Source organism: Apiospora marii, assembly GCF_038362585.1.
Source record: "Apiospora marii strain CBS 49790 chromosome Unknown utg000011l_segment0_segment0, whole genome shotgun sequence".
In the NCBI taxonomy this organism is placed as follows: Eukaryota; Fungi; Ascomycota; class Sordariomycetes; order Amphisphaeriales; family Apiosporaceae; genus Apiospora; species Apiospora marii.
Genome location: NW_027117382.1, coordinates 4,569,639 through 4,594,114, shown reverse-complemented (window position 1 = coordinate 4,594,114; position 24,476 = coordinate 4,569,639). Strand labels below are relative to the sequence as shown.

The 24,476-nt window shown below is 53.0% G+C and overlaps 9 protein-coding genes across 9 annotated transcripts; 4 read left to right on the top strand and 5 right to left on the bottom strand.

The window, feature by feature from the left end:
- Positions 1–1,004: 1,004 nt before the first annotated feature.
- Positions 1,005–4,250, top strand: PG985_014593 (Endonuclease/exonuclease/phosphatase; the record flags this gene model as incomplete). The annotated part of the gene is made up of 1 exon (XM_066834359.1): positions 1,005–4,250. The coding sequence occupies one exon, from the start codon at positions 1,005–1,007 to the stop codon at positions 4,248–4,250; it is 3,246 nt and encodes a 1,081-aa protein (XP_066679099.1).
- A 487-nt stretch (positions 4,251–4,737) lies between these two features.
- On the bottom strand, positions 4,738–5,105 carry PG985_014592 (uncharacterized protein; the record flags this gene model as incomplete). Its single annotated transcript, XM_066834358.1, has 2 exons — positions 4,738–4,866; positions 4,953–5,105. The coding sequence occupies 2 exons, from the start codon at positions 5,103–5,105 to the stop codon at positions 4,738–4,740; spliced, it is 282 nt and encodes a 93-aa protein (XP_066679098.1).
- A 219-nt stretch (positions 5,106–5,324) lies between these two features.
- On the bottom strand, positions 5,325–5,633 carry PG985_014591 (uncharacterized protein; the record flags this gene model as incomplete). The annotated part of the gene is made up of 1 exon (XM_066834357.1): positions 5,325–5,633. The coding sequence occupies one exon, from the start codon at positions 5,631–5,633 to the stop codon at positions 5,325–5,327; it is 309 nt and encodes a 102-aa protein (XP_066679097.1).
- A 1,509-nt stretch (positions 5,634–7,142) lies between these two features.
- Positions 7,143–8,278, top strand: PG985_014590 (Aldo/keto reductase; the record flags this gene model as incomplete). Its single annotated transcript, XM_066834356.1, has 2 exons — positions 7,143–7,666; positions 7,786–8,278. The coding sequence occupies 2 exons, from the start codon at positions 7,143–7,145 to the stop codon at positions 8,276–8,278; spliced, it is 1,017 nt and encodes a 338-aa protein (XP_066679096.1).
- A 3,021-nt stretch (positions 8,279–11,299) lies between these two features.
- On the top strand, positions 11,300–11,960 carry PG985_014589 (uncharacterized protein; the record flags this gene model as incomplete). The annotated part of the gene is made up of 2 exons (XM_066834355.1): positions 11,300–11,446; positions 11,544–11,960. 2 exons carry the CDS (start codon positions 11,300–11,302, stop codon positions 11,958–11,960), a joined length of 564 nt encoding a protein of 187 aa, XP_066679095.1.
- Positions 11,961–16,489: 4,529 nt separating this feature from the next.
- PG985_014588 (uncharacterized protein) lies at positions 16,490–18,121 on the top strand (the record flags this gene model as incomplete). Its single annotated transcript, XM_066834354.1, has 1 exon — positions 16,490–18,121. One exon carries the CDS (start codon positions 16,490–16,492, stop codon positions 18,119–18,121), a length of 1,632 nt encoding a protein of 543 aa, XP_066679094.1.
- A 445-nt stretch (positions 18,122–18,566) lies between these two features.
- PG985_014587 (uncharacterized protein) lies at positions 18,567–19,469 on the bottom strand (the record flags this gene model as incomplete). The annotated part of the gene is made up of 1 exon (XM_066834353.1): positions 18,567–19,469. One exon carries the CDS (start codon positions 19,467–19,469, stop codon positions 18,567–18,569), a length of 903 nt encoding a protein of 300 aa, XP_066679093.1.
- Positions 19,470–20,153: 684 nt separating this feature from the next.
- PG985_014586 (uncharacterized protein) lies at positions 20,154–21,857 on the bottom strand (the record flags this gene model as incomplete). Its single annotated transcript, XM_066834352.1, has 1 exon — positions 20,154–21,857. The coding sequence occupies one exon, from the start codon at positions 21,855–21,857 to the stop codon at positions 20,154–20,156; it is 1,704 nt and encodes a 567-aa protein (XP_066679092.1).
- A 395-nt stretch (positions 21,858–22,252) lies between these two features.
- On the bottom strand, positions 22,253–23,818 carry PG985_014585 (uncharacterized protein; the record flags this gene model as incomplete). The annotated part of the gene is made up of 1 exon (XM_066834351.1): positions 22,253–23,818. The coding sequence occupies one exon, from the start codon at positions 23,816–23,818 to the stop codon at positions 22,253–22,255; it is 1,566 nt and encodes a 521-aa protein (XP_066679091.1).
- Between the last annotated feature and the right edge of the window lie 658 nt (positions 23,819–24,476).

The window sequence follows — 24,476 nt, the reverse complement described above, 5'->3', positions numbered from 1 at the left end:
GGAGAGACGTATATGGCTATTCGCTAATCTATGCAGCCGAAAAGTGTGTTGGGCGCGTTTGCTTTGGAGGTTGAAAGCAGCACACTCGGATGTTGGTACCTGAGTTTGGCAATCAAGCTTCAGGCAGTTGGAGTAGCTCAATTCCATGTTGGGGCTTCTCCGGGGGGAGCCTTGATTCAGAGAGCAAGTGCCCGCGATGCCCGCATTTGCTGCCCAATAGAACAGCCCATTGATAAGCCTTCTGCCAGTGCTCTCCCAGTACTCTCCCTCTCTTATCGTAACCGGCCTGCAGCACGGCATGCAAATGCAGCTTGCCATTTTGCTTCAGCACCAACCACCAACTGCCATGGCATTTCCCGCGAGTTCGTCCCAATTCAATTGCCCGGCATGTAACATGGCCCTTGGCCCTCTAGATTAGCATGTGAGATTGTATTGTTTGTTTGCGCCTTGACAAATGACGAGATCAACTTGATCCGATCCAGTGCCAGCCTGCAGGTCCCTTATCAAGATCCTACCTCCCTTCCTTCATTCATTCGCAGTCACTTCTTGACTTGCGTTACCCTTCTCGCCTCGTCCTCCTCGAGATCTTTGCATTTCTACGTAGTGAGTGGTGAAGAGCCAAAGAGCCCAGGCACGAACCCCCCTCTAGACCGCTTGCACTTGACTCAGTAGTCGATCTGGCTTCAAGCAGGCGCAGCCGTCGGACAGCCGTGCTGTGTTGGTGTGCCCCGCCTACGTCACTCGCTGATTTGATTTCATTTCCCTTTGAACCCACGCGCACCTCGTGATCGCAATTTGATTCAAGATGCTGGTCGTAGTTCTGTATCGCGCCACCAACAAATAACACCAAGGCTGCATTCCTTTCCTCCTACATTCGTTGCTGTATAGTTTCTTGTCTATTCGTATACCCCCCTCTCTGCCGTGACGCGCAGCACGACTGTTTCGTTTTATTTTTCCCTTCTGCGCCACACCGCTTGAGTGACCCCCCAGAACTCGCCGCCGACATGACCGCCTCCGACGGCGCATCGACGAGCCAACAGTCCGAACCCGTCGATGTCGAGCAGGACCTTTCCAACGGCGCGACACACTATTCCCTATCCCGAGCCCTCCTTGCGCGCAAGGACGAATACGTACGACGTCATCGCATACGTGTCAAGGTTGGATCTTGGAATGTCGCAGCATGTCCGGGCACCGACAAAGACCTCGCAGGCTGGTTCGTTGACGGGAAGGGTTTGGACAAAACCATGACCAAACTCGACGCGCACGACCAGGGAGGCAAAGGCACCGAGGAACAAGAGGCGTCGGGAGCCCAGGGCAGCAGCGATTCCTCACAGGAGGGCGAAGACGACTCGATCCGGCTTGTGGGTGGCGCCGAAGTAGGCCTTTACGTCCTCGGCCTCCAGGAGATCATAGCACTCAACTCCATCTCTCAATATGCCGACACGTCCGCTATGAGCAAGTGGCAGGCTGCTCTGGAGGCTGCCATGCCGCCATACTACAAACTAGTCACTTCGCAGCAGCTTTCAGGCTTACTGCTACTTATGTATGCGTCGCCTGAGGTCGCAGACACGATTTCCAATGTCTCTACTGTTTCCGTGGGGACAGGGTTGCTTGGGTATATGGGCAACAAAGGAGGCGTTTCGTCGCGCATAATGCTGGGTGAGACCACCCGCATGGTCTTCACCAACTGCCACTTAGCCTCTGGGCACGATCAAGCAAACCTGGACCGACGTTGTTGGGACTACGGCCGGATCATGGCTCAGACACAGTTCGCCCCCCTGAACCACGGGGGAGTTCTCGATGACACGGGTGAAAAGCTTGGCGACGAGGACTTTGGTTTTTGGTTTGGCGATCTCAACTACCGCTTAGATGGGCTTCCCGGCGATGACATACGGCGACTCCTGATGCTTCACACGCGGGGAGAGTACGACTTGACCAAGCAGAGCACCAAACCGAAACTCGGCGGGGAGGATGGCGTTATCGTGATGCAAACCGAACACGATCGTCGGAATAGCACCGACACCCCATCAATGATGCGAGAGACCAGCTTTGATGAGCTTGACGACGATGACGGGACTACGGACCTTCCTGACCCGGATGACTTTATGCCCGACCCGCATGATGACCCTGCATCTGTTCAGGCAACTATTGACTCTTTATTACCTCACGATCAGCTTAGCCGCACCATCAACAGCCGCAAAGCATTCCACGAAGGATGGAGAGAAGGCGCCATAACGTTTCTTCCTAGTTATAAGTATGATGTGGGCACCGTAGGCCTTTTCGACTCGTCGGAAAAGCGCCGAGCACCCAGTTGGTGCGACCGGATTCTCTACAGAACCCGAAAGGATATCGAGAAACATCATCAGAAACTGATAGACGAAGTGGAAGCAAAGAAAAAGGACGAAGATATGAAGCAGCGCGGGATTGATCACGCGGCAGACGACGAATCTGTGCTCTTTGATTATGACCCGGATAAGGACGCTGCATCTGGATCCAGCAGTACCAATATTTACGACTATGACGAATACGACGAAGGCGACGATGCTGCTGATCACGGCGAAACGGAGGCTGTTGTCACGAAGGACGGCTACAAAGATGGGATCAAGCTTGATGTTTACACGACGCACCAACGAGTCACGAGCAGTGACCACAAGCCCATTGTGGCTCTGTTTACACTCGACTATGACGCCGTGGTTCCCGAGTTGAAGGCGAAAGTCCACGCCGAGGTCGCTAAGGAGCTCGACCGGGCTGAAAACGAGGGGAGACCCGGCGTAACGATTGTGGTCGAAAAGGGAGCGGCCGATGAACAGGACGTGACGGACGGGAGTGGAGGGATACACTTTGGGGATGTCAACTTCTTGGATTACAAGGAGCGATCTCTCACCGTAGCCAACACTGGCCGGGTACCTGCGTCTTTCTGCTTCGTCGCGAAACCCAACGTTTCGGGTGAGGCCGAAGGTGAAAGCCACGGCGCTGCTCCGCCCGAATGGCTACATATCGACATACAGCCTTCCTCGATGGTCAAGATGGTGAATGGCGAGAAGACGGTGAATCTGGAGCCTGGGGAGACCGTGTCAGCGGTTATTGACCTTTCCGTCACCGATTTATCTCATCTTCACCAACTCAATGGCGGCATAGCATCACTCGAGGATGTTCTAGTTCTTCGCGTGGAGAACGGCAAAGACCATTTCATCCCGATTCGCGCGAACTGGTTGCCGTCGAGTTTTGGCCGCAGCGTTGGCGAGCTTATTCGTGTCCCGCCTAGGTCTGGTGGAATTCGCGGTTTCATCAAGGAGTTACGAAATAAGGGTACCATTTCTGGGACTGCTCAGCAAGGTGGCAGCCGCATTCCTGAGAGTGCCGATGTGCATACTTCATCTCCACACGAGCTGTATAAGCTGACAGAAGCAATCGAAACGCTCACGGAGCGATGTGTTGCCGACGAAAATATGCTGGAGGAAGAAAGCGCCAAGATCCCACGCGATATAGCCGGATGGCCATTCACGGCGGAACTCCGCACGCTGACATCATCAGGAGAGTATGATGATCAAGTCGCGGAAGACCAACGCTCCCTATCCGCCCTGGTCCAAGCTCTAGACACCGACAACCCGACCCAGATCCTGGACGCTCTACCCCCGGGCCTGCCCGCGCTGAAGCGCCTCGAACTCACCGCCCACGTCTTCACCCTGTTCCTGCGCTCCCTCTCCGACGGCATCATCAACGGCCCGCTCTCCGCCCAGATCGAAGCGGCCCTCCCCTTCCTCTCGCCCGCCACGTCGGCCAAGCCCGGCAAGGACGTCGAGGACGACAAGACGGCCATCCTCGACATCCTGGCCACGGCGCCCTACAACAACATCTCCTTCGTCTTCATCACGGCCATGCTGGCGCGCGTGGCGTCCGAGGTGGTGCCGCTGTCGCGCGAGGAGGCGGCGGCGCTCGACGCCGACAACTTGCGCATGAAGCGCGCCAGCAGCGTTCGAGGGCTGGGCGGCGTGCTGCGGCGCAGCAACACGGGCGGCGGCGCCGGCGTGGGGCGGTCGCCGAGCGGGAGTATCGAGGGGGTCGACGAGCGCAACGTCCAGCGCCGGCTGGCTTGGGAGAAGAGGGTGGCTGAGCTCTTAGCGACGGCTATTTGCCGGCACGGTGGGGAGGCCGCGGCGGGCAACTTGACGGATAAACAGCGCAAGGCTAGTGAGGAGAGGATGCGGGGGCTGGTGCAGATTTTCATGAGGAGGCGGGATGGGGCGTAGACAGACCGCTGCGTATTACGTTACTACTATAGAGGAGGCGGGCTCGTATAATACATAAGATTCCCCTGCGTTGTTCGAAATTGTAGGCGCCTTGTGGTTTTTGCTTCTTGTTCGAGTTAGTGTCTGGTGCGCTGTTTATGGTCCTGGTTGCGCAGATCTTGGCGCCAAGCGGCTCCAACGATATAGGGGCACAATACGCAACGCCAACCCAGGCCCTTCTTCGTATAAGAGATGCGGACCATTCGAAATGTAAGCGACTGTGGCATTGCAGTATACGCGAAAGAGACTATAACAACACATTGATCTTGACTTTGTTACTACTTCCTCTCGTGTGTGTTTTTTTTTTTTTTTTTTTCCCCTTCTGAACTTGGATGCCATCTATGTTGAATAGAGGCTAGGACGCCCCGTAGTACCGACTGTGTACATATGAAACCTGCTGACAGTTTCCCTCACGAAAAAGACATCCCGCCCACGCCGACATCCACGCCTAGGCCTCGAACGCGGCCGCCTCTTTGCTGATCTTCTTGCAGATTAGGTCGTGGCTGCCCGTGCAAGTACAAAACTCGTTATTTTTGCAGACGTTGCGGATCGCCCATTTCCCATTCACGCATTGAAGCTACGTACGCGTTGAATAAATTAGGACGGGTACTTCCCCGGTGACAAGAACCACCAAGCTAGGAGGTGTAGGGGGGGATCGCTTACGACGTTCTTGTCGTTACCGGCGCCGCAGCAGTGCGGGCCGTTGGCATCGTACCCGCAGCGGTCTCCGATGTGGCAGTAGGTCCCGGGGCAAACGTCACCGGCAGCCACAAGGCTGGTGGTGGCGAGGAGCAGGACGGTGTTGAAGAAGCGCATGGTGGCGAACCGTGTTGTTGTCGTTGTTGCTTGTGGTGGTTGGGTCTGGGCCGCCGGGTCAAGCAGAGGAAGATGGGTAAGAGACAGGTCGTTCATCACCACGAGTTGCAGCGGCATTGGACGACTTTATATGCTCGGGTATCGCGGGTCAGATCCCTCTCTCTCTCTCTCTCGCTCTCTTCCCTTCTGTTCGCTGCACCATGGACACACCGTGACCGGTCACTTCTCATAGTGGGATCTTGATAGGTGGGCGTATAGGGTGGCTGAGATGAAACAGTCATGTGCTTCCCCGGGTGCGTCTACGAAAGGACCGCGCAGAAGACCGTCCAAGTCCTTCTCGTCCTCCTCTTTGCACCCAGTTCGCCACAGACGTACCCATTGTCGCCCAATGCTAGGTCTTGCAGCAAAGATCCTCATGATGACCTCCAGCAGCAGTTGGAAGGGCTGCTTGACCGAACCGCCAATGACAGCGGGAAGAAACGGTGTGGTTCGGAGTCGAAGAACTGTGTCGTGGCTGAAGTCCTGCATCGAACAGTTTCACGGCGCGCGGGGTAAGGCGTTTCTCCTATTCAGCCTTGTCAAGACACGAAGGATCGACAAGCTGAAAGGATTTGATGGCGGCAGCGTTCATCTGCGGCTTCCTCGCACCCAAAGTCTCGGTGTGCATCCTTCCTTCCATTTCCATGATCGTTGGTTCCGCGCTGGATTCTGTCTGACCCGGGCATCCACGAAGGCCAATGTGTGACGCGCGTGGTGGAAGACTTCGTGAACCAGGTGAAGTGCGCGCTGATGGGGACTCAAACTCATCCACATCTAGCGGTTCCCAATAGTCATCGAACAGCTTCCTCCCTGCCTGTTGGATTTCCTGTTGGATCTTGTGGGTGTATCGTGTGTGTCTCACAAGCGACATTCACAGGCCTCTAGCCCGTGACTGCGTGAGATTCCATGTAGAGTGAGAAGGATTGCACAAGCTGACCAGCATGTCAGCAGCTAGGCCCCGGGGCTTGCTTATTTATATGAGAATCCAACTCGCCCGCATTGATCGACACTCGAATCATGGAGTCGATAGGCCCAGCCATTGCCGCCACGGGAGCGACGTGGTTCTTTCTCAAGGGAAAGCTTTGGGAAACGCCCCTCCATCCTTCAGTGAGGAGAGATCCTGTGGATAAGGACCGCCGACCCTCCGACAGTCTCTTTGGACATTATGTCCCAAGTATATGATGTCATCATCGCTGTGATACCGTCTCGGACACGATATAGCGATAGATCTAGGTGAGGCGATGCGACTTGTCCGTACAGGTTGTTCTTCTTGTCTATCTGCCTGCCAATTGGGCTAGACTCGGCTTTCGCTCAACTCGCATCCTTCCTCCGTGCAGAGAATGATGCAACGGAAGATTACGGAGCAATCAATGTGATGACCCCCGAGACCCTCACCAATGCTTAACCCATTGCACTGCCATCCCCGAACCATATTAGGTAGGTCGTCATCCTCCAGCGGGCACTGCGATGTCGTTGAAGGCGGGCAGACGGACTTAAGTCCGGGCCAGAAAGTGCGAAAAGGCTGGAGAAGGGTCTATTAGGTTAGTGGCCTGCACGCACGCTTAGCTTGTCAACACAGCTCTGGCGGGGTCCGCGGACAACTGGCGGAGATAGCATGCGGCTGAGGTCCGGATATATCCATCGCAAAAAGAGCGACCGGACTTTTGAGTCGCGATTTTGACCTAGGGAATTCTAGGAGTAGTCGCGACACAGTTTGGAGAGGAGGAAATGTGACCTAGAATAGCCAGACTCATATTGGTATAACTCATCTGCATGGGGTGAAAGAAGCCGCAGGTCAACTGCACGTCATACATAAGACGAGCAACGCCCGCTGCCATTACAACCATCATATCGAGCATCACCACCTATCTCTCAAGCCTGATTAAGAAGATATAGTCAAAGCAATTTATCCTTGTTAATAATACATTTACTGGCATTTCAACTTACCTTATCTTCACCTCCAAAAACCCACATACACCTTGACTGGAAAAGTCCATCATGCCCCAAATCACCGGCAAAGACATCGGCCCCATCGGCTACGGCATGATGGGACTGGCGGTCAAGCCCGACCAAGCCTTCGAGGCGCTCGACGCAGCCCTGGAGCAGGGCTGCAACTTCTGGAACGGGGGTGAGTTCTACGGCCCCCCAGACGGGAACTCCCTGGCGCTCCTGGAAAAGTACCTGGCCGCGCGCCCCGAGGGGACTGCGGACAAGATCGTGCTGTCAGTGAAGGGGTGTTTCTCGACCGCCACCATGACGACCGACTGCAGCCCCGAGGCGGTCCGCCGCAGCATCGACGGGTGCCTCGCCCAGCTCAAGGGCCGCAAGACCAAGATAGACATCTTCCAGTGCGCCCGCCGCGACCCCAACGTCCCGCTTGAGGTCACCCTCGGCGTCATTGAGAATGAGTACGTCAAGACGGGCAAGGTCGGCGGCATCGGCTTGAGCGAGGTGCGTGCCGAGACCATTCACGAGGCGGTTAAGGTGGCTACCATTGCCGCAGTTGAGGTAGAGCTGTCGCTGTAAGTTAATGTCCTTGATGTGTCCACATACCTCGAAAACAGCGATCCTGGCAAATCAGCAACCCTTGATTACCTCCCCAACGCAATTCGTAGTAAACTGGCAACTAACGAAGCTGTAGCTGGTCAACCGACATCCTCACCAACGGTGTGGCTGCCGCGTGCGCGCAGTACGGCATCCCCATCGTGGCATACTCGCCCGTGGGGCGTGGTCTGCTGTCAGGCCAGTACCAGTCGTGGGCGGACGTGGAGAAGGCCGCAGAGACGAGCCCCATGGTGAAGATGTCGCCGCGGTTTGCAAAGGAGAACTTCGACACCAACCTGGAGCTTGTGCACCGCGTCAAGACCATCGCCGACGCAAAAGGGTGCACCCCAGCGCAGCTGGCCATTAACTGGACCCGTGCCCTGCCCCAGTTCTCGTTGTCGCTGAAGCAGGCGATGCCGGAAGAGGCTATTGTCGTGCCCATCCCCGGCTCGTCGGCGCCCGAGCGTGTGGTTGAAAACTCATCCGTGATTGAGCTGTCGGAGGACGAGATGAAGCAGATTGACGAGGTCCTCGACAAGTTCGTGCCGGCTGGAGACAGGTACCCGAGCTCGGTCCCGACCAATACCTAGGTGGGCAACAGGGGATGAGCCGAGCGGGTAGGGCGCGAGAGAAGGGAAATTGTGCGCGGGATTGGGCGATTGAACTGGTATATAGCGCAGGCAGAACTCAACTGTAGAACAATCCTCCTCCTCCAACTCCCCATTAAGCCATCCTGTCCTGTCAAGACATGGAAACGCCACAAGTGTCCATGTTGTGGTCTCAGATCAGACGTGCCAGCACATTCGATAGGAAAACGCACGGGCTTCTTATCGCAACAGTCCCCGGTACCCTTGGCCGTCTGACGCTTATTAACTGCGCCCGCTGTCCACTGTGACATCCTGTAGCCATGATGCGCGTCTCCCTCCATCTTGGGAGAAATAGCCCACAAGTGGTGTCAACTAAAAGGTAAAAGGACCATTGGCTTGCCGTTTACCGAACCCGTGTCTGTTCACCTTCTGGCTGGAACTATTTGCTGATTTCCCATCTCTGGTGAACAAGCACTTGGTTCCTGGTGGTCCTTGGTGGTCCCTGGTGGTTCCTGGTGGTTCCTCTCGGGTTCCACGGTCAGCAGGACACCCTATTGAGGACAGGAACGGAGATGTAGCAGTAGCGCTGCGAACGGTATGGCTGAAGACTAGAAGCTTTCTCTAAAAAGGGCGACACCGCCGCCAATCGCTTAGCTCGGACGGCTGCAGAGAGGGCTTACTGTAATAAAAAGATAAGATTGCTATTTTTTATTTAAATTACCCTTAATCTGACTATTTCCGACACCTTTTAAAGCTTTTTATAAACGTATATATATATCTTTTTTAATTTTAATCGAATATTAATTCGAAAGTTTAGTCGGCGATAAATATTAGTTCGAATATTAACTTAATTAAAAAGGTTCGGTTTAATCCCGTACTTTTATTACCCTCGTTACCGATCGGGTTATATACTTTCGAATTAATATTCGAGCTAGTTAATATTTAAAGAGCCGGTATTTAAGTTAGTATTCGAAGAACGGCATTTAAAGAGCTAGTATTTAAGTAGCCGGCGTTTAAGTTAATATTTAAAAAGCCGGTATTCGAATTAACTTTTAAACCAGCTCTCGTTTTTAACCAATAACTATTAATTAGTTATAATTAACGTCGATTTTTTTCTATTAATGTTAATACTAACGATTAAAAAATATATTAAACGTATCGATAATGATAAAATTAACCGGAACTAAGCGTTGGGAAGGTTAATATATCAGAATTTTAACGTAAAAATAGCTATTTTATTTTTTTATTATAGTGAGCCCTCTCTGTAGCCGTCGCTCGCGTGGCACTACCACTTCCACCTGCAGCTGGTGTGCGTCGCCCGCTGCAGGTGTTGATTCTGCCCCAACTGTTTTTGCTCGTGTGATGCATAAACGTGGTAATTATGCGGTCGGTCGCAAAAAGTATGTTGGCCAGTGGGGTTGGGCCAAGTTCCACCCCCGCACTGCCTGCGTGCTTGGCAAGAACAGGCTGGTCCAGGTCGGTTTTCAGGCCGAGTTGATCATCGACGAGGGGAGGGCACCCTCTTCAGGACCAAATACATGATGCTCTAAAGTGCCCAAAGATATACTCAAATGAAACAGTAGATCTAGAAGAACAATAGTAACAAATTGGATAGAATTTACGGAAAATAAAATACTTCATTTCGGTGAAGTTACTGACAGAAAAAGATCGAGGCTCAGCGGTTGGAGGGGTCGGCCCAACGCCAAAAGGCACGAGCGTGTTTACAAGGGTCCTTCCAATCTGGCAGCTGCGGGCCCTGGTTAGGTAGGCGGCTTGCACCTTCCAGCCGGTCCCAGCCTCCCAGAGCTCTAGCGGAAGAGAAAGTTCAAGAACCTTGAGATGACGGATTGGGAGATGGGATGATTGATTAGACGGACACCAGAACACGAAAGGAACGATTACTATGCTCGTCATACTTTCGCCATTGACAGCATGCAGTAAATAACATGTCAGCCATGCGGCGATACCATCTCACAGCCCGCCGTCTATTCCGTCAATACCAAGATGGGCAGTCACAGTCTAAGCCCGCTTGCTACTCTGACTGAGTAAGAAATCCTGCAGGGCAGGGGTCCGACCCTGCCCTGTTGCCTGTCGCTCTGGGGGGGGCCCACGACGACGATCGGCCCTGATCAGCCGGTGCGATTCCATCCCTTAGCAGCTTTTACCCCAGAAACAAGTGCGCGGTCGCCCACTCTCTTTGCCTAGTCTCAATCCACATGGAATTATCGAATTACTGAAGCTGCGCGCAAAGAAGGGATGGCGAAGACGAGAAATGACGATACCAAAGGACGCCTTGCGTCGGGAGCTTGGCCAGAAGCTCAACTCTCGGGCTGACAGCATGACCTGCAGCCTGGAACCGTTTTTCTTTCTTTCCCACTGGGGCTTTGGCTTTTACGGTGCTTGGCGTAGGCTGCGAAATTACACAGCTGAAAGGCCTAGTACAAGCGCCAATGATAACAATGACCTGCACTATATACATTGCATGGCGGCACTTTACCCGGAAGAAGCAGGTCAGCCTGCATGGGGCCGGCAACCAGCAGTCATCATTGCTACAGTATGCGCTGTGTTGTGTCTGCCGATGCCGTGCCAGCGCGCAAGCCGCATGCAGGCATAGATACATATTTGAGTCCTATGGCCCCTCCCGCCCCAGCCTTCCACCCATCCTGGCTCATCGGCGACCTGACCTTCCATTTACTTACTGACATATGACAGAGATCTTTCCTTTTGCTCGCTTCGGCTGCTCGTCTCCCAAGACGCTCGCACAACTTCTTTCTTCTCGCTTTCTCTCTATCTGTGCCCTCCACTTCTTCGCCAGCAATTAGAGGACGAGAGAAACATTACCGTATATATTTCTACATCGCGCGACTCATATACCGCCACAATATACCCCATTTATATCCAGGGCATCACCAGGATAAGTCTCTCTTGACCCGACAGACTGGAATTACCTCGTATTGCCGGTCGCTCGCCCACTTTTGCTGTCAGGGAAATCACCCCGCGAAACCCTGGGAACATCCCGCCAAAATGACGATCTCCACCACTGCAGCACATTTTGTGCCTCTCTACACTACCAGCGAGAAGATCTTAATTGCCACATCGAGCTTCAGTCTTACCGTTTCAGTCGTCACGGAGCTCCTTCTCTTCTACATATTACACAAGGGCACTTTCAAGGTATGTATTATGCCCATGTTTTCCTGAAATGGTGCATTGCGCTCGCTGTGTGTGTCTATCCCATGCTAACAAAAGTTGCCGTTGCACGTAGACCAAGCTACGACTACGCTCGCTGCTGCTAACTGTCCTGTCGGCCAACTGCCTCCTATCCTTCTCGGCTTTCGTCTTCGTCGCCCTCGTGAACCATCTGCCCATCGCCAACAGGACGCCCGACCTCGCGGGCGTCCGGTGGAACCTGGCTCTGGAGCTGCCCTCCAGCCTGCGCCTGGCCCTCGGCGCCCAGCGGAGCCGGTGGTCCGTCTCGCTTGTTGCGTCGCAATGGCTTTGCCTGCTGGTGTTCCTTCTGTCGGCTGTCCTTTTCACTTCGGCATGGTTCGACCTCAAGACCGAGACGATCGATGATGAGGAAGCTGCTTCTAGCAACGCCTACAAGGCGACGAACCAGCGCCGCACGTGCTGCTGCGCGGGCACTGACAAGAAGAAATTTGGAGAGAAAGGCGCGATTTACCTATGACATATCACAATTTACAACTCAGAAGATACCCAATTACAGGCTACGAATAACATAGCCCAATAATATACATTCTATCCTCATGTCCCCGTTGTTGATGCTCCCGTTCAGTGATCCTCAATTGCTCGATCATCTAAGGGCCTTTCTCCCCAGCTCCCTTCCCTTCCTGTTGTCGATTCGCTTAGCCGGTTATGTTTGGGCAGGCGGTTACCGAAGCTAGGCCTGGCCTGAATCCCGTTGACCCATGCCCCTCCACACTAAACGTACGTGTCTTGCCAGTTGGTTGAGACAATGTCGCACCCAGCCAGGTGGGCTTGCGGACTAACGTCACAAGAACCTAGCTGTCTCACTCTGGAAACAGGAAGGATTTCGGTATTGGGCATCGCTTGCTTGATCGCAAACGTTTGGGGAATGGTTCATTGATCCACCTCAGAATTGGAATTGGGCCTAACAACGTCAAAACGACTGAAGGTGAAAACAATTATGTCTGCAGACTTGCTGCATCTGCCTTTGCTCTGTGTCGGTAAGTTTTATCTGTTTGCTCGGTTTCCCACCGTGCAAGCCAACCTATATGACCTTCATTTTCCAACCTCAGAAGAGGGCGTGGTTTCTTATCTTACCTTGTCAGTCCCCGTTCCGGCTGTGGTCCGCAGCCAATGGATTCTAGTGGAATCCTGAACTACCCATCGTCTGGAAATTTCTAAGGTTGGCACTTTCTTTCTTGTAATGGCATATTTCCTGTTAGAGCAGGCTCTTTCATAGTATAGAACGATCACAGTGGGCAGCGTTGCAAATATTGTATTGAATCGGATATAGGTATGCTGCTATTCGAGTGAGCCGATTAAGAGCCTCACTCAAATCGTCCCAGCAATCCTCCCTCATATCCAACAATTCGCCATGTGACCGACTGCATCGCAACTGATAGACCCCAAACCCCCTACGTGCGTATAGCGGTGTACAGTGTGATGACGAGCCCTGCAGCGATTGTTGTACGTTTGCCAGTGTGATTTAGAAGTGTGTGAAACCTCTGGAAGTGCACACTGGCTGTTGCACAGTCAACGTGGAGTCTGTGGTGGGTTTTTCATCACCAGCAGACAATTTTGCAGCGCGTAGAGTGTTGCAAATGTAAGGAAATTGACTCAAGGAAACCAATTCAAGGAAACTACCTCACGGAAGCTAACTCAAGGAAACTGACTCAAGCTTTCAAATGAAGCTGCCATAGACCTTGTCTTGTCATTCGATGACAGGCCTTACTCCGCTGCTGTTCGATCTGCGTGTAATCTCAAGTAGTTCGGTGGGTGTGGGTGTGTCGTATGTCGGGGTCAGTCCATTCGATGAGATATACCTCAATAGCACTCAGAGACCGTGCCGTGTGGTCCTCTGGCATATTTGGAGGAACGTGGTCCTCCCATTGAAGAAAGGGACGGTACCTACTCTCTCAAGTCAATTGAATCCTCTCATACAATAGTTCCAAGGAAGTTACATTGGATCCAGTCCAGTTTCTCTGTAAAGCCGATCCACATCGCTTTCGCAATTGCCTTGGTGCATGGGCTTGGTTGAGCTACAGAGAGCATTGAAATTGAAATGTCAGGAGGCCGTGGATAGCAAACAAATCATGTCGCAGAGTGCTTACTGTACTGGCTCCGTCCCCCTCAGTCCAATATAATAGGCTTCGAGAATCGACACGATACTGAGAGTGCGGCGAGCTCTCAACCGAACGGTGGTGAACATTCGATCCAGTTCGGACCGAAATGATGGTGGAATCATCAATAATCAAATAGGCCCCGGGGCGTCTGTCATCTGCAGGATTAATCTCGTCGCTGTACTTCTTCCGTCCTGTTCCAACTCGGTCATGTGATATTACGCGGTGTTTGTTTTATATGGGTTCAGGGGTTTGCTTTGCTGCTTGAACTGGCTTCACTCTACACGATTCGATGTGGGCTGTGTGTGTTTCCATGTCATGGTCCTCGTTGCCGCATAGGCATGCGAAAGGGCTTGGTGGCGCCCGATTGGCTTTGGTATGTCGAGCTTTCAAATGCTTGCGGTGGTGATCCTTGCGTGCGTTGAGCTTCCCGCAAGAGCAGCGAAACTGCCTTGCGTCAGGAGACCTGTGGGTCTTGGTCATTTGGTGCCGTTGCAGGTCCTTTTTGTCTTTGAAGCTCTCCGTGCAGCCATTCAACTTGCATACATGAGGACGGCTATTATAACGCAATGCTTCTTGTTGCCTAGATTTATTTAGCGATATACTATGCTGGGGGCAAATAATCAAATGGGAACTGACAAGAGCTGATGCTTAGGCCTTGGTAGCCGGGGAATTGGTTTTTTCAGTCCCAAGTATCGAGCTGAAGCTGAGGCATACGGCACATGATGACGCCCGTCTTGAGCTGGGGCTGGAGCATGCTGCATGGGTGAAGAGGGGGACACGTTGGATAAAATCGTGAAAGGGTTGGATGTCGGCTCCGGCGCTGACTGTGTGTTGCAATTACTTTGAGAGTCGAATCCAGATGTGGCCGACCACAAATCATGGTGGAAGCCTTGCGGTGCCAGGGCTGCCGGGGCTTTATATACTGTACTGTTGAGTGGCCCACTGAAAGGATCTGGGTCGAAGGCAGCATATTGAAGAGAGGGGTGAGCATCTGGGTATGCGTTGAGCCCGCATGGAAAAAAGGGGTTAATGATCTTTTCAAGTGATATCAATGAAGAAAGCACCGCGGAATCCCCGTGGAATGAGCTGTCGTGGTTGTGAAGTGAAGGATCTTGTTGAAGCTGAATGTGGTTGTAAATGCCCTGACTGTATGTGTTTTGCGCGTATGGTGGCCGAGGATGAACTGGTGGGTATGTACATGGAGTGGACAAGGCAAAGCCTTCGCTACCGTGGCTGACACCAAAATCAGGAAGCAAAACGCTGAGATCCTGACCTGTTGTGTCCCACGATGGCAAATAGCTCCCATCTTCAGATCCAACTCCATTGCTGAGAAGGCGGCTATCAGGATGCCAGATCCCCCCAGGGGAGTCTTTTCTTATGCGATGATCATATTGCTGCCCAGAGATTGTAGAAGCCCCAGTCTAGGGGCGGTAAAGCTCTGTCAGAAAATGGGTGTTCGGGTATTTACCCCCTAGTAACACAATAAGTATTGACCTGCGACGAAACACCGATTTCCAATGAGATCTAATACATTGCTTCAAACACTTACCTATGTCCGTTGTTACTGATGCAAACTAATCCTCCCCCACAACTTCCTTGAGGAGAGGAAAGGGAGAGAGGAAAAGTTGGAGAATTCTCGAGGAAACGAAAACTTATCTCTCCGATGGGACCCCAAGTCATCATTAGCCTGTTGTAGAAGAACAACGGGATACATGGGTTGACAAGGCAGACCGAACAAAGTGGAATTTGGGGCCGCCTATCAAGTGAAATACGGTGTCAGCATTTCTTGTTCTGGGGCCACCAATGAAGAAGTGTTCGCTACCAGATACCTCGCTTACGTGCATATGGGCCACCAATCGTGGCCCTTAGTCTCGTGTTCCCCCAGAAATGGGCCACCAGTGAAAAAGCTGAGTGCCAAATTATCTTATTGGGAACAAAGCTGAAGTACGCCTCGATCCAAGTACCCCCGCAAACCATATGGGCCGCCTATCGGCGAGCATACACAGAGACGGCATCCTTGTCTGGGCAACGAAGGCCGCCTATTAGAGACCGGAGCATATTACTGTTGGCATAGATAGAAACGAAGGCCGCCAACAACAGAAGGTTAACGAGAAAGTGGTGAGAGTGCCTGGCGGAGATGACAGCTTTGCTGGACTAAGAGACCAAATCCGATGGTCAATGGCACGATCTGCAAGTATAAGTAGAAACCCAGAGAGGGCTCTGGAATCTCTTGGTCATATTGGCATCAAAGCCTTTGAAATCTTTCGAATCAAACAACAAGAAAAGGCATACTGATATCCGAGTATCGCTTCGCGGTATGTCACAATAGCGTCCCATCTCCATGGGCAGAAGAACTGATGACGCAAGGTTGCTGTTGCTCACCCCAGTTTCGAAATGCAAGACCAACAGAAAAGATCATCCGTCCAACCAGATGAGAAAGAACCGAAAGCTGAATCCTTTAGCGATCCAATGCAGCGCTATCTGTCTGGTTCGCCCAAAGATGACCCCTGGAATGCCTTGGGTATCCTGGCTCCACACAAGAAGAATAAGGCGAAATCCTCCAAGAGAAAAGAGAACCAGAACAAGGCTTAGATTGCCAACGCAGGGGGGTGTTCACGGAGCCTGCAGGTGTTAGTTGGCATTTATTCGGGTTTAGGTGGGGCTTACATCTTGTACCGGTACGAGGAAGAACCGTTCGATCGGAGCGTCAGTCAATTGAGATATGGGCAGGTGAGGGGTGGCCCGACTGAGTAATATGGTGGATGTGCTAGACTTAGTTTTCCCAACTGATCCAATTATCAAACCGTCTCTATCATTCATCTGTCCTATTCATCAGGTCTCACAAATAATCGAGTGATCAATATTACCGACAACGGTCGCCTACAGAATGACAGCAGACTTCTCGGAACCAACATCGAAGAACAACATGGCCGATAGCCTTCCACACAAGCGAAGTGATGGAAACACGGCCAGTGATGTTCAGCCGAACCTGACACATCTGAATCTGGGGGTGTGTGTTCGCGAAGACAAGTATGCAAAGGTGTACAGCGTTGTGTCATCGGAATGGGCATCGGCGCAGTGGGAAGCACATGTCTTTGAGATGCGTGGCAAGAAAGTGCGCTTCTTCGAAAGAATGGTCTGGCCCAAGCTGAGAAAGTCCGGCAACTACGAGGCTGATTTTACACGCGACGCGACACGTATCTTCGTTTTTCGGGCGACTGAGGATGCCGAACTGATCAAAGCAAGCAAGACGAAGAGTATGAAGCAAAGAGAGGATTTGCCGACGGTGGCACTCGACATCCCGAATGCAGAAGAGTCGGGCGACTATGAGTCGACCAGTTTACCAAATAAAACGCAACTAGACCCTGTCGCATTTGTCAAGAAGGTGCTCATGTGCCACTGCGCTCGTATGAACGAGCCCACGCCGAGGTTCAAGGCCGAGCAAGTCAATGCCGATTTGCCAATCTCGTCGCAACCTGATTTTGCCCCAGGGGACGACTTCGAGAAGATATGGGCGGATTTGAAGCGCGATGCAAGCGGCCTTGTCGATGAACGGGGAGGCAATGACGCGGCGCCTGCCAAAAGTTTCAATCAACCACCTCAGCTGGCAGGCACGGGTGGGCGCAGAAGACCGCGTCGGGGGTGTACCAGGCCTCTCCCGCAAGATCGGGATTTGGATATGATTCTCAATCTTGCAAGCATGATAAAAGCAGAACCCAGCGCCTATTTCCCGGATGGTCTTGCGCAGCTGGGTCGCAGTTTCTTCTACAAACACCTATGGTTCCCGACAGCCCGACCCACGGGTTCAACACTCAAAAAGCTGGTCTTGAAACAGGATGACTGGACAGATCGATTGACCCGCTTGATCGAGAGGATCCCAAAGATCCTCAAAAGTTTGACGAAACAGCGGGATTTGACTTGGAAATCATCTATCCCCAGAATCATGCAAGTGTTTGGTGATATTGGACACAGCGATAGCTTGGCAAGTCACAAGACTGATTCTGACAGCGGATGGCCGAGCATACTGCGGTGGATGGCTGAGTATGGATTTGAGGGGCTCGACCCAAACGAAGTGCAAACGTTAGCGCGGAGCCTCTCTTTTGAGTATACCCAGACGACAGTCTCTTGGTTACTCAGAATTCACAGCCATGTTGAAAAGCACAATTGGGCATCAGCAGAATTGGAAAATAGAGTCGATAAGTCCGACCCACCAGACAGAATATTGATGCAAATGCTTCAAGTGCATACACGGCGGGAGTTGGTCGTTGGTATGCTCCCCCTCTTGGAGAGGATGAGATGGGTATCAGGGGTTAGCTCAAAGTACTGGAAGTGCCTTGCCGCATACAACGATTTGGGGTCCATACTTTCCGATCTGGAGGATAGAGACTTCTTTATCGTTGAAGTCGGGAGAAGACTTCGGGGCGAGTTGGTCTCCCCAGCCAATGGCTCAATCGATCCCATGGCGAAATCGTTGAATCGTGCTTGGAAAGAAGAATGTGACGGATCAAAGGCACGATAGAGCCATACCCGTGGTGAAATTTCTGTTCATACAGTTTGAAGGGTCGCAGCAACACTACCGACTGCAAACAGGGGCTTCCAAGCTTTGGCGGTTGCAACCGCGAATTGCACGCGCCTCTCCCTGCTAACATGGCTACATACCCCACAGGGTGTGCCCAATCAGGAATATCAACCATCTACTTACATCTCGGATTTCTCGATGCGATAATGGACGACTAAAGTTAGGCTATAAACTGTGCTTCTAATCTCTGTTTTGGATTTTGTGACTTTTAATCAGAATATTCTGTCCATGCAAATGCCCTTCGGCATCTCGGGGTCTGCAAAGAAGATGCAGTGACGCGGAACAATCTCGAGAAATGGTTTACAGTCAGGGGTAATCAATTCACTTGTTTGGTCCTTTCTTCAAATTGTATTGCAGACAACAGACCGATGGAGTAGTATATTCCCTACTTCTTGAACTTCGAGAACAGCCTTGTCCGTATACCCCCACAGAAAGCCCGCTTCTTCTCACTTCTCTCCCTTTCCTGCCCTTGCAGTGAGGATGAGGGAACTTTGACAGACGGACCAGCCATCTCCTCGAGCATCTGACCCCGGTAGATCATACCCTCCACCCCACGCGCATCCGGTCCCATCTTCGGCGCCCCCGCCTTCTTCAGCCGCGCCTCCCCGTCTTCCCCTGCCCCTGCCCCTGCTCCTTTGACATCCGGCTTCGCCAGCTCCTCCTCGATCTTGGCGACCAGCGCCCCGACATCCATGTCCTGCCCCGCGCCCAGGAACGCGGTGACCTCGTCGTCGCCCCCGTTGAGCTCGGCGGCGTCGGTGAGCGCGACGACGACCTCGTAGACGTCGTCGGCCAGCCGCCCGAAGTCGAAGTCGATCCTGCGGCCCAGCTCGGCGGCGGCGCGGTCCCACAGGCACGAGAGCATCGCCAGCTGCTCCTCGTACAGGAGCGGGTGCTGGATGAAGAGGGCGATGAGGGCCGTCGCCATGTAGGCGCGGAGGGCGCGGGTGGCCTTGGTGTGGCGCGCCAGCTCGGCTTGGGTCATGTTGCTACTGATCACTTTGCTGATGCTTCCATTACCTTTTCCATCGCTGGGAAAGATGTCGTCGTTTCCCCACTCCGGCAGGAGGTAGAACCGTTTCAGGGTCTCGGGCCAGCGGCAGGCGTAGCAGGACTGTTGGTCTGTGAGGATGATGCCCTCCTCTACCGTGGCGCCCTTCTTGACGTAGATGGACTCCAGGTATGCGGCGCCTTTGGGGGCGACTTTCCACAGCCGGTAGTGGCTACATGGGAAGTTGAGGAGGATTCGAGTTGTGCCCGTGGGTTCCTGTTTCTGGTGGCTCGCCATTTTGGTTGGTATGTTGGTCTTAGTCAATGTAAGGGGTTGTGTTGATGATGTAACGTTGAGTAAGATTTCTTAAATTAGTACAAGACGGATTTCCAGACTTGTTGAGGAACCTCGGGCCGCTTTTATTCAAAAAAGGGTGACCAAACCCATTGTTCTCCTGACTTTCAGGGATTGCCGCGAGGGATACAAAGATGTTTTATGTATATGCGCCCCTTTATGTTCATTGTTGCCCTTCATGACAATATCTGCACGAAACACAATTCGTAACCCTTTGACGCTCAGACAGGAACTTGTCATAATAAAGCACTCTTCTTCCATTGTGGCCAATATGGGCTTCGTAACTAACATGAAACCTTGCCAACCATGATCTACATGTCATTCAGTTTTGGCAGCTAGTAGTTTCGACATATGTAAACTCCTGCTGTGAAGCCTAACGTTGCCATGGGGTTGTGCAAATGGAGTATGACGGTATTCGAGAGAGACAGATCGGAAAGGGGCAACAACCATACCCCTGAGGGTAGACTTCACACATGAACTTCAGTGTTCATATTGCTCTCTTTAGATTCTATCCTTATTTACAACTATTTCATCCTAATCCGTCCAGGCAGAGCATTTTTAGGCTCTGGCTCGACACAACTGCCATCCTATCCTCCCTGAGTAAAAGTCATCGCCGATGCTCTCTATTCATCTTCTCTCTCTTCTCCCCCGAAGTGGCATTTCCCCGCGCCCCAAGATCTCGTCAATGTGCTCCCGACCCACCACGCCCTCTAGGTACAGAGCAACATCCTTGCAGAATGGCCCGTCACACTCGTGATGAACCTCCCGCACGACCTGGCCCAACAGCTCAAGCAACGCCTCTTCGCGGCCCTGCGGCGTGGCGACCCGGCCTGGGTCACACGCCAAATGCGCATTGGCGGGGTACACCGCAGCGAGGAACTCGAGGTCCTCCTTGGCGCGTTTGCGATCACTGTAATACTGGTCGTCGCGGCACTCTATGACCCTACCCAGCGCGGCGCGCAGGTCGCGGTGGTCGGTCACGCCCTCGGCCAGCTGGCGCCGCAGGAGCCAGGTCGCGTCGGCGGGGAAAAGCTCTACGGCGGAGGTAAGCATCCCCCAGTCCCACTCGCGGTCGGGGTCCTGCCGCAAGGTGGCGCCCGCTTCCAGCAGCACCTGGAAGACGTCGATGTGGTTCTCGAGAGGGGGCGACCTCGGCGGCTTCCATTGCCCGAATCGGCCGAGGGGGGCAACGGCAGCCGAGTGCAGAGCCATGGTCAGCGCGTCCCGGTACTCGTCGCCGGGTCCCAGCCTGGCCTGGAACAGCTTGAGCATGGCGGCGACCAGTCGAGCATGGTTGTTCATGGCCGCCTGTCGCAGGTCCCTGAGCCCGAGGCTGAGCCGCTCGTCGGAGAAGCCGAGGTTGTGCTCGACCAGCCATACACACACATCTTCCGGGAAGCCGGATTCTCGCTCCTCCCTGCGATATGACTGCACTCGCAGCCAAGTCCATAGATCCGGATGATGAACCAGGCCGTCTACGGGATCGGAGGCCCAATGGACGTCAGTGTCGTCGCTGCGCAGACGGTGAACAAAACGGGTCCAAGAGTGGTCATTCTGCAAGGCCAAATCCGTCTTGACCAGGTTGATGTTGACACCTTTCTTGTGCAGAAGGTCTAAAGCATCGACGCGGTTATGGAACGCAGCTAGATAGACTGGATAGTCTTGGGCGAACTCCAGGGACTCAGGTAGCTCGAAATCAGATTCCGCCTCAGGAGCAGGTTCAGGCAGTCTGTCTAGTTGGCCATCTTTCATGCCCTGAATCGCGGCAGGGTATGTTTCCAAGTATATGTCAAATACCTGCTCGAGTACCGCCATATCGTTACAGTACCTGATTGCTCTGTAAGTGAGAGTGCGTCCTTGTCTTCGTTGGGAGTCGGGGAGCGGAGGTAATCCCTCCATGTCCTCGCTCACCATACCCCAGAGCGCTGGGTTGGTGAAGCAGAGCATACGAGGGCCCCATCTTTCAACACATTTCTTGATGAAGCCGAAGAGCTCCTGGGTGTCCGTCTCCTGGCCGCCTTCCTCGACACGAGCGGCGACGACCCCCTCGGCCCAAGAAAACTTGGCGGGCATCGCTTCGGCCCAGCCAGACTCCAAATCCTGCCTGTTGAAGAGGACCAGGTCGTGCACCGAAGGGATCTGCTCCAGCCGGAGCCGCGCTTCGTCAAAATCACGCTCTTCGGCGACATCCTGCTCGTAGACGACCGTGCCGCCAAACGCTTTATACAGGCTCTTGTTGACGGAGCCAAACGCGAAGCGGTCGCGCCGGGTGGTGAGGTGGTCTTGAATAATGAGCAGTAGCTCGTCCGGTAGGTCAAGAAGGCTTGACATGATGACAGCAATGTGTTGGATTTTACTCGGGTTTCTTGTGATTTGTGTTTGGAAATGAGTCGAATGAGTTGCGGTGTTGCGATTGCAGTTGGGGGTAGTTTTCCTATCTGGGCCAGCGACATGTGCTGCATATATACTTGGGTCGAGATGGTACCCCTAGTCCAACATTCACGTTGTGTGCGAAGGAGAATAGAGTTGGGAAACAACCGTTTCTTTGTTTGCCGCACACCCTGTTTGGGGTTGATGAAATAACCACAACCCTGTCTTGCTTTATTGCATTGATCATTGATGGACTTCGTACCATGTTCATAGAGGCAATGACCATAGAGTATATTTGAAAAGGGGGCAATTAAGCAGCCTTCTCTTCTCGCTCATTTCATGAGGCTTTGATTCCATCAACCCAGGACTATATGCTTCTCGTATGTTGTAATACTAGCCCAGTCACCCTTATTTATGGTCGCTAGCCCTCGCCTGTACGCGATGCCGTCATCCCACTGTATCAGCATAACATTGTAGCTTTTGATGTGCTTGCATCCCGGAACATGTTGAATGTTTCCACAGTCCAGCCCATCCGTATCCTCTACGCAAGTAGCGTCATTTAGCCCCTCGGCATTAGACGAAAGCAGAATGAACTCGCCGGACTGCTCTTCACCCCCGTCGAAGACGGCATCCGTCACAAAGATGGTGCCCATTCTCTCCCCCGACGTATGAGGCATAGTGGCCTCGACCCAGAACGGCAGCAGCTCCTTGACCCCGTCACTTTCAGAGACTCTCGTGGCCCTCGGGCGGATATTTGCCGTTTTGGCAGTGCATCGAATAAGGCCGTACTCCAGTATACTCTCAGAACTCTTCGCGAGACGGGTTCCGTTGTTCTCGGCTAAGATTGGCTTCTTCCAATGCACTTCTGAGACAACGGAGTCGCCGCAGGGGTCCTTGAATTTTACACCACCGTAGCTGGAAAGCCAAGACCAAGACGGGAACTTGATGCGGTCCTTAGGGGCTCCGAGGGCCAAATTATGCTGAACGTCGCGCACATGGACATTTGGACATGTACCGATATCGGACCAGAGAAGCGTCGCGTCCAGCCGTTCGTACGGAAGTCCCCATATGAAGCCGCTTTGGAAACGGGCAGTGTGTAGCTCGAGGATCCCCATGAAAGCCCACAAAATGTCCCCGTCCTCTTTGAAGTGTCTCCTTGAGAACTGACTAACATGGTGGCAGTAGGTTCGCGTGCGGCAAAACTGAATCTCATCCGGGCGAATAATGTCGTTGGTATCCAGTGCCCGCTCCAAACTTGCATCTTCTCTCATGGTTTGTGTTCCGCAACTATAGTATATCTGGCGCTCCGTAAAAACCAGGATGCGTCGAGCGAGCGTCATCTCCTGAAAGGTCCATCCTCGACTATCCCATGTAGTTCGCTTCAGAGCCTCGTCGAGAGATGGGCGCACAGCAGCGAATCGGACTCCCTTGATGATTTCTGTGGGCTGCCACTCTCGACGCACTGTATCCCGCATTCCCGGCAGCCCGGCATGAGCATCATTCCCCGCTGCAGCCACGATGACCAGGTACGCCTGCCGGTATACGTTGCCCATGATAGGAAGCTGTTCGAGTTTGTCGTTCGCGTCATCTTGTACGATGCAGAGACTGTCGACCCAGAGGTACCGCTCGCCTAAGTTCTGGACAAGTTGGATCGCATCTGAGATGGTCTGGGGGGTCGGAGCGTTCACTAGACCATTCGGCGACGAGTATCGTGAAAGGGTGTTCCGAAACAGCATCGGTGCTGTGGAGGACCCCCAAATATAAGACAAAGCTATGTATCGTTGTTCCAGAGAGCTCTCGACAACTGTTTGCTGGTCGACATCGATCAGGCGAACCGGGTTGCTGTTGCTGTGGACGCGTGTTGGCTGGCAAATCGGGTGCCCGTCATGACAAGATTCTAACCACTGTCTGATCAGTTCCATGTTGGCTTTCGGAGAGACTCTGTGATCCCATGCTTCATGTTAAGAGTCCATGCATCTAACAACCGTCCCAACCCGTCTACTCTCGTCCCTTTTGTCGATTCTGATGACCCCCACCATCTGCGAAGAATGGTTGCATTCCATCGGTCTTTTGCCGTATCCTAGCAGAGCCACATCTTCAGGGCCGCTGACATTGCCGCTGTTCACTAGAACTCTTTCGAAACTCAGACTTGTTGCGTCACTTTCCGTCTGGCCAGGCGACCAAGACATTCGGATGGCGGATAAAATCAGGCGACAACCAGGGCAGAATTGTTTTGCGCGGACATGCGACAAGAGGCCGATATGGAAACGGACGTCCTTGGTGACCGCCTGTTCAGGGCAGGTCAGATGAAGGAAATCGAATTTCTGGCAGACGCGGCAAAGCCCATCGATGTTATCAGACTCTGTCACGCGAGACGCCTTTCTGAGATTTACGCACTCCATCGCTATGGTAGCTTCTACTTTGGAGACGAATTCTTGTGGATAGCATTACTGAGTTCCAGCAGACTCTAGGGATGGGCCCAAAGTAATATTGAAATACGGCTGGGTGGTGTTACACGAGGGGGGGGGGGGCAGTGAACTGGGGCTGAGGACGTTCGGCGTTCTAGTGGCGCTCCAATGG